Source organism: Scyliorhinus torazame, chromosome 1 (genome assembly GCF_047496885.1).
Source record: "Scyliorhinus torazame isolate Kashiwa2021f chromosome 1, sScyTor2.1, whole genome shotgun sequence".
Classification (NCBI taxonomy): domain Eukaryota; kingdom Metazoa; phylum Chordata; class Chondrichthyes; order Carcharhiniformes; family Scyliorhinidae; genus Scyliorhinus; species Scyliorhinus torazame.
In genome coordinates, this window is record NC_092707.1 from 366,582,596 (window position 1) to 366,601,430 (window position 18,835).

At 43.9% G+C, this 18,835-nt stretch overlaps 1 protein-coding gene across 1 annotated transcript in view; it reads left to right on the forward strand.

Annotated features, from left to right (window-relative positions):
- LOC140426463 (stonin-1-like) overlaps positions 1–18,835 on the forward strand; it is a 195,425-nt gene that overhangs the window by 8,679 nt on the left and 167,911 nt on the right. The window contains exons 2-3 of the mRNA XM_072511275.1: positions 5,444–7,265; positions 9,604–9,806. Coding sequence (XP_072367376.1) covers positions 5,519–7,265; positions 9,604–9,806 — 1,950 coding nt within the window. The 5' untranslated portion in view covers positions 5,444–5,518. The remainder of the gene's footprint in view (positions 1–5,443; positions 7,266–9,603; positions 9,807–18,835) is intronic.

The following is an 18,835-nucleotide window of genomic DNA, read 5'->3' on the forward strand; positions in this document are numbered from 1 at the left end:
GATGAGCAAACTGACCACGGCATCATGGTAGAGGAAGCCATTGAAACTGGGGGAGCTAACAGGAATGTAGTGGTAGAGGACAGAATAGCGAGGGGGATAGACATAGTTCTCTGCAGCCCGAGAGCGAGAGTCCAGAAGGCTGTGTTGCCTGCCTGCTGCCAGGGTTCGGGACATCTGCTCTAGATTGGAGGGGAATGTGCAGAGGGAGGGGAAGGATCCAGTGGTCATGGTTCACATCAATACCAATGATATAGGTAGGACTAGGAAGAAGGCTCTGCTTAGAGTGTGTGAGCAGCTAGCGGCTAAATTAAAAAGCAGAACCTCAAAGGTAATACTTTCTGAATTATTACCTGAACCATGAGCAAATTGATGTAGGGTAAATAAAGATTAGAGAGTTAACTGCGTGGCTCAAAGATTGGTATGGAAGAAATGGGTTTTGATTCATGACGCACTGGCATCAACATTGGGGAAAGTGGGAGCTATATCATTGGGATGGTCTTCATCTCAACAATGCTGGGACCAGTGCTCTGGTGAGTTGTATAACTAGGGCAGCAGTGAGATTTTTAAACTAAATAATGGGGGCAAGGGAAGGGGTGATAAACTAAAGAGAGAGGAGAAGGGAGCAGGTTAACAATAAGGGATATGGTTCTCAGAATGCGGTAGGAAGGGACAGAATGTATAAGCGAACGAATACCCCAGCAGTTAAGGCTATAGGTTGCGAAAATAATAAGACTGAATTTAAGGCACTCTATCTGAATACACAGCATTCGCAACAAGGTAGATGAGCTGACGGCATAAATAGAAATAAACAGATATGATCTAATTGCCATTAGATCAGGGCAGCACGGTAGCATTGTGGATAGCACAATTGCTTCACAGCTCCAGGGTCCCAGGTTCGATTCTGGCTTGGGTCACCGCCTGTACGGAGTCTGCACATCCTCCCTGTGTGTGCGTGGGTTTCCTCCGGGTGCTCCGGTATCCTCCCACAGTCCAAAGATGTGCAGGTTAGGTGGATTGGCCATGATAAATTGCCCTTAAGTGTCCAAAATTGCCTTTGGTGTTGGGTGGGGTTACTGGGTTGTGGGGATAGGGTGGAGGTGTTGACCTTGGTAGGATGCTCTTTCCAAGAGCCGGTGCAGACTCGATGGGCCGAATGGCCTCCTTCTGCACTGTAAATTCTATGATAATCTATGATTACAGAGAAGTGGCTGCAGGGTGTTCAAGGTTGGCAACTGAAATTGGGGGTTTTCAGCATTTTGGAAGGATAGGTAAAAAGGAAAAGGATGGAATGTGAGTTATGAGGAGGGTGCAGAGAGGCTTCAAGTGGATTTAGACAGTGTGTGGGAAAGAACATGACAATATGATGTGGAAAAACGTGAAGGTAGAAAAAACAAGTGCAGAGCATTTCTTAAATGGGAAGAGATTGGGAAGTGTTGATGTCCAAAGAGACCAAAGTGTTCTTGTTCACAAATCACTGAAAGCTAACATGCAAGTGCAACACACAATTAGGAAGCAAATGGTATGTTAGCCTTTATTGTAAGTGGACTTGAGTACAAGAGTAGGGCGGTCTTGTTGCAGTTATAAACCTTGCTGAGACCACACCTAGAGTATTGTGTACAGATCTTTTTGTCCTTATCTAAGGAAGGATAGACTGATCAGAGAGGGAGTGCAACAAAGGTTCACCAGACTAATCCCTGGGATGTGGCATTGTCCTCAGAGGAAAGATTGAGGAGACTGAGCCTGTATTCTCTATAGTTTACAAGAATGAGAGGTGATCTCATTGGAGTACAAAATTCTTACAAGGATCAGCAGGGTAGATGCAGGATGAATGTTTCCCCTGGTTGTGGGTGGGTCTCGAGTCAGGGATCATAGTCTCAGAATAAGAGTTACAACATTAAGACTGAGATGAGGAGGAATTTCCTCAGTCAGAGTGGGGTGAATTTTCGGAATTCTCTACCCCAGAGGGCTGTGGAGGCTCAGTCATTGAGTAAGATCAAAGCAGAGAACAATAGCTTTCTAGATACTAATGACACCAAGGCATTCAGGCATAGTGCGTGAAGATGGCATTGAGCTAGATCGACTATGATCTAGTTGAATGGCAGAGCAGGCTCGAGTAGCTGAATAATCATAGAATTTACAGTGCAGAAGGAGGCCATTGGACCCATCAAATCTACACCGATCCTTGGAAAGAGCACCCTACTTAGGTTCATGCCTCCACCCTATCCCCGTAACCCAGTAGCCCCACCAAAACTTTTTGTATACTAACGGGCAATTTAGCATAGCCAATCCACCTAACCTGCACATCTTCGGACTGTGGGAGGAAACCGGAATACCTGGAGGAAACCCGCACAGATACGGGGAGAATGTGCGAACTCCACACAGTCACTCAACGTCGGAATTGAACCCAGGTCTCTGGAACTGTGAAGCAGCTGGTCCAACCACTGTGCCACCATGCCGTCCCTTTCACGAGTCAGAACCATAAACGTTTGCATTAGACTGTCCGATTAAGTATGTTTTGCTGATGATTAATACTCGACATGTTACAATAGTTTGAAGAGATAAAAGATCAGAACCTTCCTTTATTGTTCTCAGACATATTTAACAACTGAGCAGTCCTCAGAGCAAATCCCTCGGCACAGACCCCTCCTGCTCCCCTCCCTCTGTCCCGATTCCACCCTCCAACCCCCTCACCAAAGATATAAAGCCCGTGAGGGCCCTGTGCATCTCCACGTGGTGCCCATTGTGGCCCGCCATTATGGATTTTCTTATTTCTGTGCAATATAATCACAATGTTTACCCAGGGATTAATAACCTACCCATGCTCCTATATTCCTATGCTTTTGGCATATTTTCACAGACTTTCAAGGTTTATCATAACAGCCGTCTTATCTTTAAACTTGCCTCATATTTCTGCAAAAGTATATTGTCCCAGTTAGTCTCCTAAACAATTTAAAATACCTTTTGAACTCGGTCAACCTTCCCAGTATACTTTCTAAACACTAACAATTCGGTGTTCTATCTTTTGTTGTTAATATTCTAACCAAATTCTGCTCTTTGAGTAATCCAGGGTTCATAGCCCATCCTTTTAATTTCCTGTAAAATCCTTTACAAGGGCTACGTGGACTGTGTGGCTCAGTTTCACACAAATAACACGAATAAGACAGACTGAGGGTTAGGAAAAATAACATGCAGACTGGCTAGACTACGCCAGTTTTAGAATGATAAGATAATGAGCTGTTTGCTGCCCTGTTCATCAAAGTGCTACTTTAAAGACAAGAACAGACAGTTTACTGTTTTTCTTTCAACAAAATTAAACTATACCTACCATACATTTAAGATAAAAGGTAACTTTATAAATCTGTGCTTTATCTTGAGTAATGCTTTTGCTGTGGCACTTATTGAGTTTAGAAATATCAATGTTGGGAAATCATTTTTCTTCATCCGGTATCACAGGTCAAGTGTAGCATGGGCCGGGAAGAGTAAAGTGATGACATTTGAATCACATCACGTGTGATTCAGAATTGTGGCCGGTGCAACAGCAGATTCCTAAAATGTATTATGTATTTTCTTTTCTTCCCTTTTCTTTCCATGTACTTAATGATCTGTTGAGCTGCTCACAGAAAAATACTTTTCACTGTACCTCGGTACAAGTGACAATAAACAAATCCAATCCAATCCAATCCAAACACGAGACTGGCAGGCAAGGTTTTCTGCCTATAGTGTGCCATGGATAAACTTGACCCTAAAATTTTCCGATACGCTCGACAGTTTGTTTAAGATGAATTACCGTAACGGAGTAATGCTGCCTTTACTCACACCAGCGATCCCAGATTTGTGTTGTGGGCCCCAGTTCTTGACTAAAACTATCCAAGCTCATTTACCAGGTGAAGAATTAACCAGCCCACCCATCTGGACTGGTTTTGAATTTAGATCCCAAAGGTGAAAAAAGACCTGAACGCTTAACCAGCTAGTGACAATTTTTGAAATTTTTGATGCATTTGAATAATAAATGTATTATTTACAATGTCACACGGTGGAATGCTGTATATTCTGCATATGATCAAATAAATAACTAAGACTAAGGGTGGAAAATGGAAAATGATTTAAAAAATGGTTCATGATCAACAACAATGGCTTTTATATAGTGCCTTTAATGTAATAAAACATCCCGTGGTACTTCACGGAAGTGTTCTCATGCAACATCTGACACTAATCCACATAAGGTCATAAATGTTTGGCCATAGGGATACGTTTTAATGAACGTACCGTAGGAGGAAAGTGATGTAAAGAGACAGAGCTTGGCAGTGAGGGAATTCCAGAGCTTGGCAGCTGAAGGAACAGCCATCAATCATGGAGAAATCTAATTGGGGAAGGATGGAATTATAGGAGTGCAGAAATGTCTGAGGGCTATAGGACTGGATAAGGTTGCAGAGGTAGGGAAGTGTTCTTCCGATTAGGCACGTTACAGTCCTCGGGATTTAACATTTAGTTCAACAACTTTAGACTATGAACTATGGGCGGCAGGTTGGCAGAGTGGTGAGCACTGCTTCCTCACAGCACCAGCGTTCCCAGGTTTGATTCCGGCCTTGGGTGACTGTGTGGAGTTTGCACATTCTCCCTGTGTCTGCGTGAGTTTCCTCTGGTTGTTCCGGTTTCCTCTCGCAGTCCAAAGATGTGCTGGTTAGGTGGACTGGCCATGCTAAATTGCCCCTTTGTGTCCAAAGATGTGATTAGGTGGATTGACCATGATCAGGGTTACGGGGATAGGGTGGGGGAGTGGGCCTAGGTAGAGTGTTCTTTTGGAGGATTGGTGCAGACTCGTTGAGCCGAATGGCCTCCTTCTACACTGTAGGGATTCTGTGGAAAGTGAGCCAGTTGCGAGTCAACAATTGCACATGTGTGCATAATGCACAATATTCCATCCATTAATTTTAAATACATATCTATACTGGCAGATCTCTCGCGACATTGCCTGAGGGGTAGTTGTCTAGCATCGAAAGCATCATGAAGTTCAGCTGCTAAAGTAGATTGATTTTGAAGCTAAAAATAGATAAATGAGGGTAATTGGAACTGACTGTAAACAGCAGGAAAAGTTGACCCTAGGTTGCTAGATTTTTTTTTTTCATAAAGGTTTTTTTTGTATCTATGCCTTAATATAACACTCTGATGCACGAGGTCTGGTGCAAAACTTTCATATGCAAGTGAATCTCCTCTGCTGGTACTCACGGTACATTGACTGATACATAAAAGACAGCAGAAATATACTACACAATGCATCATGTATTATTTTGCGAATATGATTAAACTTTCCCATTCCTGTTTAACAAAAGATAGTTCTGATTTTATTCATCTGTTGTCTGATAGGATTTAACAATTAGTACCAATAGATTTATCAAATTAAAGTAAGAAAAATACCCATTTGTTTATTATTTTGTTCTTTCAGCAAGGTATGTTGGCAAGAACCTTCTCCAACAGTGAAAAGAGGAATTATTTATGAATTGAATACATCAAATTAAACATGTCTTCAGTCAGTTATCCAAACTGGGTGACCTTTGATGATGACTATGGCTTCCAGTCGCCGAAACAGTCCTTCATCTCAGATAATGGGCTTAAGTCCAATGACTTGGTGCTGAACCTTTCTTCTCAACCGAATACATCCAGGAGATCTGCTTCTGGAAGTAGCACACCGCTTTCTTCACCATTCTCAAACTTTCCTTGCACCTCAACGTCTGGGCCTCAGTCCCCAATTACACCGAGTCCATCGAGGGATCACTACCTCTTTAAGATAGAGGAATTGTCACAAACCAATCAGTTTAGTCCTCCCAATAATGAGAATGGATACACTAACCCATTTTGGAGTCAGCGATGCATTTCAAGGATTGGGATGGCTCACCGTGAACAGGACAGTGACCAGGCCAGTCACCCCTCAGCCACTAATGCCACAAACACCTTTTTTCACGGTAACCATCCTCCCAAGCAAATGGGAGGACACCATAAAAGTGACAGTAATTCCCCTCTAATTGTTCTTTGCCAAAAACTTGAAAAGATCCAAACGGAGGACTCCCAACCTTCACAGCCATCTTCAGAAAGCAAACAGCTTAATGCTCAAATGTCTTTGTCTGTTGTTAGGAATCTCTTCAGAACTGAATGCAAAAATGGTTGGCCTTTAATGATGAGGATCCCAGAAAAGAAGAACATGATGTCTTCTCGTCAATGGGGCCCAATCTATCTGAACCTCCTGGAGGGCGGAATTGTGCAATTATATTATGAACAGGGCCTTGAGAAACCTTTTAAAGAATTTCAGTTGCAACCTTACTGCAGACTCTCAGAACCCAAGCTTGAGAACTACAAGGAATCAGGAAAGATCCACACGGTGAAGATTGAACAAGTGTCGTACACAGAAAAACGCAAATATCACCCAAAAACCGAAGTCTTACACGAAGCGGAAATTGAGCAGGTCTTAAAGTTTGGAACAACTGTCTACGGGGATTTCACAGACTTCCTTTCTGCAGTCGAAGAAGAGTTTATGAAATTACCTCTTCTAACACAGCGCAGAAAGACCTATGAAGAGCAGGAAATGATGCTTGAAATAACTGATGACTTCTGGGGAAAATTCACAAGAGAAGGAAAATTGTTTGAAGCTTCAGTGGTGACCCACATTTATTGTCTGTGCTTCATTAATGGCAACATTGACTGTTTTCTGACGCTGAATGATCTACAGCTTCAAAGAAGAGACCACGGTTACTTGAAAAATGATGTAGATAGCTCATGCATTCAGATCTATGATTACCGTGTTCATAAGTGTGTGAACGAAAATGAGTTTGAGAAATCTAGAGTCATTAAATTCACACCTCCTGATGCCTGCAGATTGGAACTGATGCGCTTCAAAACCGTCTGTGAGAATCCCGAGCTACCCTTTTTGCTAAAGGGTCTGGTCACAGTTCACGGAGCCTACACAGAATTACAGGCATTTCTAGTCATGTCCTCTGCCTATTCCAATTTCCAAAACATGGGGCCTTCCAAGCACTGTGAAAACGTGATGATCCGGTTTCCTCTTCCCACGGCTTGGTTCAAAATATTTCGCACTGCAAATCTCTTCAGACAGAAATCCTTGAAGGCTAAGATGAATCGGAATGCTCGACTTGGCTCTGTTAGCACGGCAGGTGGTGAACCAGCAATGCAAGTCACCATTGGCACAGCTAAGTATGAGCAAGCTTTCAGGGCAATTGTCTGGAGGATTGATAATCTACCTGACAAGAATGCAGGTATATTCCATCATATAACTGCAGAAGAGTCAGAATGTAGAAATTGGGTTACCTGGTGAACATTCAGCTAGTGATGTACACATGGCCACTGATATCCAATCATAAATAAGAGGCAGGATTTTACGAGGCCACGGGAAATTGGGGGGCAAGCCCATATCAGCTTGGGAATGAGAAGCTCGGATAGCATTTAACCCCCCCCCCCGCCCCCCCCCCCCCCCGAGGCAATTAATTGGCTGCAGTTGGGCTTCTGTCCGTTTAAGGGAGGATGTTTGTGCTCCCCCTCCCTCCCAGAGAACTGCTAGCCAGTCAGAGAGTTTGCAACCCTTCAGTCCCTGCAGAGCCACCAGGAGTGGTGGCCACTGCTGGGACTGCAGCAAGCCAGGACCAATCACCACGGTGGAGGCCAAAGAATTAAGGTGAGTTTGTGCGACTTGCCGGAGCAGCCAGGCAGGCTCCAGCGAGGTGTGTGTGTCTGTGAGGGGGGAGGGGTGTTTGGGTGGGGCTGTTCTTGCTGCCCGATCAGGAGGGTGCCCCCTTCCCTGAACAAGCGAACCATCAAGGATGCTGCATGGGTGTAAAAGAATACTTTCTCCAGGGTTATCAGCCATTCTCACGACTCACCTGATCAGCTGGGCTTCAGCCAGGGTGAGTCACTTCACCTAATGGAGGGAAGAATAATTGAAACGCATTTCAGTTTGGCTATAACGCATAGATTTTCCCTTCATTCAGAGTGGCACCAGTAGAAACCTGGGAGCACATTTTACTTGCCGTCTCAATCAGCTGGAAAGAATGAGATAAGTCAGTGAGGTCAATAATCTGGGAGCATAGATTTAAGGTAAGGGGGCAGGAGATTTGAGGAAAAAACTTTATACCCAGGTGGTGGGAATCTGGAACTCTCTGCTTGAAAGGGTGGTAGAGGCGGGAACCCTCACAACATTTAAGAAGCACATAGATGAGCACGTGCAATGCCATAGCAAACAAGAAGTCTTACAACACCAGGTTAAAGTCCAACAGGTTTATTTCGATATCACTTGCTTTCGGAGCGCTGCTTCTTCCTCACCTGAGGAAGGAGCAGCGCTCCGAAAGCTAGTGATATTGAAACAAACCTGTTGGACTTTAACCTGGTGTTGTAAGACTTCTTACTGTGCTCACCCCAGTCCAACGCCAGCATCTCCACATCATAGCAAACAAGGTTATGGACCAAGTGCTGGAAAATAGGATTAGAATGGAAGGGTACTTGATGGCTGGCACAGACATGATGGGCCGAAGGGGCTCTTTTGAGGCATATATAATTTTAATCATCAAATTTCAATAGAAACAAAACCACAATAATATACCCAAAAATCGCCCCCGGGCACAAACCCCAGCCAACATGTTTTACACAAACAGTGCCACCTCCCCCATGCCTCCCATTCCCGCCTGCCCCTGCTGACAGCTTAATTTTTATCAAAGAAGTCGATGAACGGCTGCCACCTCTGAGCAAACCCCTGCAACGAACCCCTCAAGACAAATTGAATTTTTTCGAGTCTGAGAAACCCTGCCATGTCGCTAACCCACACCCCCGACTTCAGGGGCTCCGAGTCCCTCCACCCTAGTAAGGTGGGTCACCAGGGAGGCAAAGGCCAGGACGTCGGCCTCTCTCGCCCCCTCGGCTCCCGGGTCTTCCGACACACCGAAGGTGGACACCTCTGGACTCGGACCCACCCTCATTTGTAATACCTGTGACATGACGTCAGAAAACCCCTGCCAAAAAACCCTCAGCCTTTGACATGCCCAAAACATGTGGTCATGGTTCGCAGGACCCCAAGCACAGAGCCCACACCTACACTCCACCTTCTCAAAGAACCTGCTCATCGGGGTCACAGTCATGTGTGCCCTGTGGACCACCTTAAATTGTATCAGGCTGAGCCTGGCACACGAGAGGAAGCATTAACTCTCCTCAGGGCCTCCTATGGTGCTGGAAAACTCTTATGACTCTATGACATCGCATGAAAATATATCAATTAAAATCCACCACTACTATTATTGAAAACTGAATCCAACAAAGACGGAGATGAATAAAACATTGTTTAATAAGTCTACCCTTCGAAAATTGAAATTATGACAAAATGTGATACTTCTCATAGTGGCAGTTAGATTTTTATATATTGTTATTTTAAATTGTGACTTTTTGATATTTCAGTAATGTTTGTACATAACATTTTTGTCATTTGTTATCCATAATGAATATCAATCATTTTAGTCCTCACTTGAAAGAAATTGCGACCCAGATTTAGTTGTACTCAACTTATCCCTCCTCATCCCTCAGCAAAATACTACTTCTCCTTTTGTTTTGTAGCATCTGACCATCCACACTGTTTTTCATGCAAGCTTGAGCTGGGTTCAGATCAAGAAATACCCTCAGAGTGGAAGCCGTTCATCGCTGTGGAGTTTGAGGTTCCTGACACATCAGCTTCCAAAGTGAAAGTGAAATCATTTGGGACAGAAAGCGATGTGCAGCCAGAGAAGCACATTCACCCAAAGGCTCGATACTATTACCAGGTTAATTTTTATAGTCTCTTCTTGCTTGCAAGAGATTCTGATTGATAGCAAAAAGTCAGGCCATTCCAATAAAAAGGGATTGAGAAATGTATTTTGAACCCAACTGAGTAAACAGGATTCCAGTCTAAAGTAACCCGAATTAATAATAATAATAGTTTTTATTGTCACAAGTAGGCTTACATTAACACTGCAATGAAGTTGCTGTGAAAAGCCCCTAGTCGCCACATTCCGTGCCTGTACGGGTACACAGAGGGAGAATTCAGAATGTCCAAATGAAACATTTTTCAGGACCTGTGGGAGGAAACCGGATGCACCCGGAGGAAACCCAGGCAGAAAGGGGGAGAACGTGCAGACTCCGCACAGACAGTGACCGGGAATCGAATCTGGGACCCTGGCGCTGTGAAGCAACAGTGCTAATCACTGTGCTGCCGAGCGAATTGTGGTCGGACCAGAGCTTTCTGTTTCTTAACTTAGTTTGTGCTGCTATTAGTAGGTTTGAGCCATACACAACAGAGGGATGAGGGGATGCCCCTCCCATGCAAATCATTTTGCAATGAGTCTCCTGCTACAAATCCCAGAACTGCCCTTGATGTTCTCCAGTTTTTTTTAAATATTTGGTTGCACAGCTGTTCCCTGTGCTTTGTTTGTTCTTAAACTACATCCAGATCCCCAGAGTCTCCTCTTCCTGTTCATTTATTATTATCTTGTGTTTGCAGTGCTGAGGACTTATTGAACCAAATATGTTTACAGTAGAGAAGGAGGCCATTTAGCCCATTGCAGCTGTGCTACGTCTCTGACAGTGTCTACGCTATTATGAATTCTGCTTCTACTAGTAATTTAATGTCATATTTCTTTCTTCACGTAATTGTTGAAAACAGACCAATATGTCTGTAGGGCATATGTAGGGCAGCACGGTAGCATTGTGGTTAGCAAAATTGCTTCACAGCTCCAGGGTCCCAGGTTCGATTCCCCGCTGGGTCACTGTCTGTGCGGAGTCTGCACGTTCTCCCCGTGTGTGCGTGGGTTTCTTCCGGGTGCTCCGGTTTCCTCCCACAGTCCAAAGATGTGCTGGTTAGGTGGATTGGCCATGATAAATTGCCCTTAGTGTCCAAAATTGTCCTCAGTGTTGGGTGGGGTTACTGGGTAATGGGGATGGGGTGGAGGTGTGGGTTTAGGTAGGGTGCTCTTTCCAAGAGCCGGTGCAAACTCGATGGCCCGAATGGCCTCCTTCTGCACAGTAAATTCTATGAAAATATTTTATGTGTAATGCTCCAAGCCCCATTCTAGGACTTGAGCACAAAAATCAATCTGACATTTCAGTGTAGTACTGAGGGACCACTGCAATGTTGGAGGCGCCATCTTTTAGACGACCCCATCTGCTTGCTCTGGTGGATGTAAAAGATCCCATGGTTTCAATCCCTGGTGCCCTCACCAATATCTGCTGCCTCATTGCAAAGGCACCCAGGTTCGATTCCATGTTTGGGTAACTGTGTGTGGAATTTGCATGTTCCCATGTCGGCGTGAGTTTCCTCCCAAGGTCCAAAGATGTGCAGGTTAGGTGGATTGGCCATGCAAAAAAAATGTTCCTCAGTGTCCAAAGGTGTGCAGGTTAGGTGAGGTTACAGGGATAGGGCAGGGGAGTGGGCTGAGGTAAGGTGCTCTTTCAGAGGGTCTGTGCAGACTCAGCTCGACCAAATGGCCGCCTTCTGCACGGTAGGGATTCTATGGAATCAGCATCACAAAAGAACAGATGATCTATTATCTCATTATTATCTCACAGCATTATCTCATTGCTGTGTGTGGGGGTTTGCTGTTTAAAAATTGACAGCCACACTTGCTGCACTACAACAATAACTACTTCAAAAGTACTTAACCGGCTGTAAAGCGCTTTGAGATGTCCGTTAATTGTGAAAAGTGCTACATAAATGCAAGTTTTTCTTCTACTTTGAACTTCATGATTGAGCTTTGAATTCCTCTTGCTATTCAGTTGCCATTTTTTTTGCTGATTCATGAAATAGCCATTGGTATATACACGTGTGTGATTCTGAAATGTGATCGAAGAGTGATATTGGAAGTTTGATGACAAAAAGTCCAATGAAGGGTTTCTTCAGTTAGCGATCTCTCTTTTTGGCTATTTTGATACATGGGCCACTTCTTCAAAAACCTGAAATGAAAAGCTGCAGCAAAAGTCCTTCCTACATGCAATACACAACAAAACTTTTATCTTAAATATTTCAACAAACCTACATTTCATGAAGTAAGATAATCATTAAGTTCCTTTAGATATTGTGGTGATGTGCATCAATGTAAATACATGCAGGCTAGCGAGACACTAGAGGGAGCACCAGAGACATCACACACACACTCAACCAATAGATCAGTTAGATAGGACACGACCAATGGACATTCACGATACACACAGAGGTGACACAACCACAGGAGAGCATTACACCAACCCATATATAAAGGACACCACACACATGATCTGCCTCTTTCCAGTGGAGACAGTCAGTGAGTAGAGACACAGGGTTGATTCAATATTACACCCACCACGTGGATTGCAGCAGCTGGTTAGTCAGTCTGGGTAGCTATAGTAGGGTTAGCAGTAGTGTCGAACCTGAGTAATAGAAGTGTAAACAGTTTAATAAACGTGTTGAAGTTATCTCCACGTCTGAACTTTCCTTTGTCAAGTGCACCACAAGGAAGCTGCTTATGTTACACCTAGAACATAACAAATCAGATATCAGAAACTATCAAAGGCTAGTTGAGATGACAGATATCCGTGTATATATATATATTTGCTGTCAGTTATCAGTTTGCTGTCAGTCATCAGTTAACTGATGCATTTTCTATGGCAATGGCTCCATCTATCAGAGTCCACTTGCCCACCAATCAGCATTCTCTTCTCATGAAGTATAAATTGCTGTTCCCTCTACACTTGGTGTTTGTGCAAATTGTCCTGATGAGTGCAAGTCGAAAAACCTCAACATGTTTTTTTTCAGCAATACTTAATTCTTGTACTACCAAACAACTATTTATATATGATATATATATATTATTTAATATATATATACATATCACAGTAATCCAACATTGTGGCTTTACAGAGGCAGAGTGAATTTTGAGTTTACATCAAAGGAAAACATGGTGTTCATAATCCAGTTCCTTGTCAGCACCAAATCCACAGTGGAAACCTTAGCACAAATTGGCAGGACCTGTTAGTATGACGCACCACAAAGTTATAAATTTGGAATCAATTTATTTATGCTCATTGAAACATCGCTTCATTGTGTATGGAATGTAGAAACCTACCAATGGAAAGAATGATAAATATTCCTCGCAAAAATGTTTCCTGTTAATGTCTGTAAAATGGAATGAGTGGATTCAGTTGTCGCAAGGTTCACTGGAAAGTTTAAAATGGTTACAGTTTCCAATGATTCTTTTTTGGTAAGGGAATCTTTTGTTTACTAAACTAAGCAATGTTAAACATTGGGAAGTGAAATACTTTCAAGTTTTTGTATCCAGTGTCAGCACTAATTACTCCCAGACATGGATGCGATTAAAACATTTTTTTAATAGGCTTAAGCCTAGTTATAGGCAAATACCCTTGCTGATCCAAACAAAGTGATACTCCTGAGTCTTACATTTTATTTCCTACACCAGGCACCCCAATGGCTCCTTTATGCATCATGCTGAAAAGTCCTGCCTAATTATGAAACATTTCTACTGTGGATTTAGTACTGATGAGGAACTGGAGCCTGAATAGCAAGATTGAAGGAAACATGTATACCATTTCCCACCAATCCTAAGAGTCTCTGTTTGCACAATTACTGGTATCTCTCAGTTAAATTGAGCATAAAATTGGATTTTAAAATGTGACTGTAAGACACCAACTGCACAAGTAGACCTGTTTATGTTGAGTAACCGCTCTACAATTGCTAATTGGAATAATCCTAGAAGCAGACATTGAAAAGGAGTTTTTTTTACTTGGATGTCAAAAGCAGGATACCATGCCCACATGTAAACTACTCAGTGGAGCATTCGGGAACCTCGCACGTATTCCAGTAAGTTACTTTGTAACTTTTTCCCTGGTGCTGTGCTGCAGTAGCTTGTTTCCTGTGGTGGAAAATTGGCCAGTTGTAGCTTGCAGCCAGTTGGTGGCTAAGGTCTGTTTTTGTGGGGGAGCAGATGCTGGTGGGTGGTGGTGGTGGTGGTGGCAGAGAGATGGAATGAGGATGGACTGGCAACAGGCCAAAAGATTTTATGCGGCCTGGAAGTGAACATCAGCTCCTCGTGGCCCACAGGAATTTAAAAAAACCACCAAACAGACAGATTACATTTTAAGAGAGGCCTTTTGTGGGTTCCGTTAGATGTCTCAATGGGTATAGAGAACTATCATATACTGTGCAAGCCCTGTCCATTGCTCCGTTGCACAAAGGATTTCTTTCTGCTGGTTGGCCATTTTTCAGGTCAAAACTTCAGCAGAAAATTCCCTGCCTCATATATATTGATTTTGCGCAAAGAAAATCCCAAGTGGGCGGTGGCATTTTGGTATCTTCACTTTTCTCTGCTTGGGGAGTGTTGGATGATTGAACAAGGAAGCAGAAGGAAACAAAGGGAAAACAATTGTCAACATCAGCTGGCCATTTGCCTTAGTTGTATTTATACAAGGATTCAAATAGGCTCATGTCATATTGTGTGATACGAGGAACAAACCTTTTGTGCAAACTTCTTCTATCTATGTTTTAACAAAAGTGTAAGTAAACCCATTTAAAATAAAACATTAAAGGACAAAAATCTTTAGATAAACACATTAGTGTATTTGTTGCTAATATCAAAATAATTTCAACATAAAAATTCCAAAGATGCAGTTTTTGTTGCCCATAATTGAGGTTTTCAGACAGTTGCATAGAATATTAGAGAAGCCAATTTAGTAATCATTTTACTTTTTTAAGCATTGAATCACTCACTACAAGATGACTCAGGCTGATATCCATAGTCCAACGCGTATATCGCAAATTCCACAAAATGTGTTACAAATGTACCAACCTTCTACTAATTATATTCGTTGATGTCCTTCAATGCAAATTAACGAGAGAAAGAAGAGAAGAAAATGGGCAAAGTAAAATAAAGGTGCTCACAAAAGGGGGAAGAAAAGTGCGTGTGAAGTTATTCCAGCAAAAAACTTATTTTAGAATGTTTCTCATTGCAGGTTGAAATTGAAAAGAAGTGGATTAGGATTGAAGGAGAAGATCCAGACAAACCAGGAGACTGCATGACCCAATGAACATTGCGTTGTATAGAATCTCCAGCATTATATTGGAACAATTAGTGACTATAGTTTTAAGATTATGGCAATGGCCTGTTGACCTGATGGTTTCGAAAGTGATCTGGAATGTATGGTAATACTCAAAGTTGAGGATATTATTCTTTGAGCATACTTTAACCTTTCTGTGTAACAACATATTTTCCCAGCTCTGTTCATCCCCCCTTCCCATCCCCCCACCCCATGACTTTTCCACTAACCCAGCTGTTGCCCTCATGTATCTGCCTCTGATTCTGACCAATCGTCACACCATTTGTAACTACTGTCAGGCAGAGGTAGCCCGGTGGAGACCTCTATTTGATGTTTCCCACTTCCTGTGGGAAGTGGCCTAGCTCTGTGTGGTGCCAGCCTGCAGTGTGACTGAGATTGAGAACTCAGTGCAGTGCATGGTACCATGCTTTGTTTCTCCATAATTGCCCATTGTGAGAAAATTCAGTATTCGACGGAGGAATTGTTTTACTAAATAGAATTCTGCTCTGTAGGTTTCCCGGCGGCATGGGGTGGGATCAGTGGAAATTCCCATTGACAGCAGTGGGAACAGAGAATCCCGCCATCAGTGAACGGCGTGCCGTCTCCCGGCACCGAGAAACACGGGGCTGGGAGGCTGCAGAATCCCACACTAAATCTACAATTTTAATGGGGATGCAGGAACAGAGAAACCTGGGAATGTACATACAAAAAGCTTTGAAGATAGCAGGACAAGTTTAGATGGCTGTTGAAAAAGAAAAGGAGACTTCACACAATAAGTACGAAAGCAAGGACGTTATGCTAAACCTTCTAGGTTTTGGTAAGGGTGGCGAGGAGTTTTACTAGAATAGTCCCAATAATGAAAGACTTCAGTTATGTGGCGAGACGAGGAAAGCTGGGGCTGTTCTCCTTAAAGTAGAGAAGGGTACGGGGAGATTGAATAGAGGCTTTCAAAATCCTGAAGGGTTTGATAGGATGAAGAGAAACTGTCTCCAGTGCCAGAAGTGGGCAGTGGCCAAAGAAAACAGATTTTGAAAATTGGCAAAAGAAGCAGAGCTAATGAGGAGAAAGACGTTTTATGCAGCAAGTTATGATCTAGAATGCAATACCCGATAGCATGATGGAGGTGGACTCAATGATCATTTTCAAAGGAAAGTTAGATAACTATTTGATGGGGAAAATATTGCAGGGGTATGGGGAAAGGGTCGGGGAGTAGAGTTTCTAAAAATATATATTTTTATTCAAATGTTTTCATATTTTCAACAAACCCCCCCCCCTTATGGAAAAAAGAAAAACAAAGAACACATAAATAAACATCTTACAACTACATAAACACAGTAGTAAATACAAAGCTGCTGACCACCTCCTGACGCTCCGCTAGAAAGTCTAGGAACGGTTGCCACCGCCTGAAGAACCCTTGCACAGGCCCTCTCAAGGCAAATTTTACCCTCTCCAATTTAATGAACCCTGCCATGTCGCTGATCCAGGCTTCCACGTTTGGGGGCCTCGCATCTTTCCACTTTAGCAGAATCCTCCGCCGGGCTACCAGGGACGCAAAGGCCAGAATACCGGCCTCTTTCGCCTCCTGCACTCCCGGCTCATCCGATACCCCAAATAGTGCTAACCCCCAGCTCGGCTTAACCCGGGTGTTCACCACCTTAGACACCGTTCTCGCAATACCCCTCCAGAACCCATCCAGCGCCGGGCACGCCCAGAACATATGGGCGTGATTTGCTGGGCTCCCCGAGCCCCTCACACACCTGTCTTCCACCCCAAAGAACCTGCTCAGCCTTGCCCCTGTCATATGCGCACTGTGAAGAACCTTAAATTGTCAGACCTTAAATTGTATCAGGCTAAGCCAGGCGCAAGAGGAGGAAGAATTAACCCTACCCAGGACGTCTGCCCACGTACCCTCGTCTATCTCCTCCCCAAGCTCCTCCTCCCATTTACCCTTTAGCTCCTCCACTGAGGTCTCCTCCTCCTCCTCCTGCATCTCCTGGTAGATTGCCGAGACCTTGCCTTCTCCAACCCACACCCCCGAGAGCACCCTATCCTGGATCCTACGTGCTGGAAGCAGCAGGAACTCCCTCACCTGCCATCTTACAAACGCCCTTACCTGCATGTACCTGAAGGCATTTCCGGGAGGAAGCCCAAATTTTTCCTCCAGCGACCCAAGGCTAGCAAACGTCCCATCTAAAAACAGGTCCCCCATCCTTCTAATTCCTGCCCTGTGCCAGCTCAGGAACCCTCCATCCATTCTCCCCGGGACGAACCGATGGTTCTCTCGGATCGGGGACCAAACCGAAGCCTCTACCTCACCCCTGTGGCGTCTCCACTGCCCCAGGGCAGTAGAGCTAATTACAAAGCCACTCAAAGATTGTTTTAAAGAGCCAGTACAGGGGCAGCACAGTGGCGCAATGGTTAGCACGGCGCCGAGGTCCCAGGTTCGATCCCGGCTCTGGGTCACTGAGTTTGCACGTTCTCCCTGTGTTTGCGTGGGTTTCGCTCCCACAACCCAAAAGATGTGCAGGGTAGGTGAATTGGCCACACTAAATTGTCCCTTAATTGGAAAAAAAGAATTGGGTATTCTAAATTTATTTTAAAAGAAGAGCCAGTATAGGCCGCTGGGCCAGGTAGCTTCTTTCTGTGCTATACCTGTTATCCTATGATTGAATTGAGGGGCAAAGATGGTGCTTTATAGTTATGACATTTGTGGTCATTATTTATTTCTACAGATGTACCTAAACCTTTGTATCATATATAAGAAACTGACTCTCCTGATTCCTCAGCAGCAACCAACTGGAAAATGCTCCATAATTGAAGTGAGCCCACCCTACTGTGTGGTGGCTCAGTATATAGCAGTGCTCAGTATTAGAATCCAAGGAACTCAACCTATTTTGACAAACGTTATATAAAATTTCAATTTTTCGGTGTTCGTTCAATAATCAGTACCCCTTGTTGGCAGTGACCAATCGTCTTCAGTGAGTGATGCCAACAGAGAAATTGAAGAATTAGAGGTGATCAGGGAGAAACATTTCTGATGATCACACATTATAGGGAAGAAAATCACTTCCATTGATTTAAAATAGAATTATATGATTTTTTAAATATTAAAATGGATGGGTTACTTACTGAATTGACCCTTCTGGACTGGCTTTTAAATTCCCAGCCAGTAAGATTAAAGGCAGGGGTGTTTGTAAAATCCAGCAGGTGGCCTTTCCGTCACCTACCTGCCCATCTCCCCACCTGTCTGTAATTTCACAGAGGGAGCTGATGTTGTCCTGCCCTTATGCCCACTTTTGGACCTATTGAGACCCTCAGACAACCAATTAATGGCCATTTGACACCTCGTCCCAATCTCGCCATTATTTTACTCTTAGAAGGACCCTTTCTGGGACCTATAGGTTGCGCATCCTCCCCCACTGTCATACCCTTTACCCTCCCCACCTCGCTTCTCAAACTTGCCACCACCCCCCCCCCCCAACTCTCACTCTCCTAGCTAGAGCCTGCCAGCCTGGCTCCGGCAATACCCTGGACTAACCTTAGGTCCGGGCTCCTCTTCGTCAGTACTGCCTGTAGACTCAGCAGTGGCCATCACTCCTGCCTGGCACTGCTCGGGCTATAGAGCTTCTGGCTATCCGATTGGCTTGCCACTCTCTAAGTAGTATTTCCTCCTGATAGGGGAGGAAATCTCGCTGTAAAGCAATTAGTGTTGTTCTCAGCATTAAACGGGATT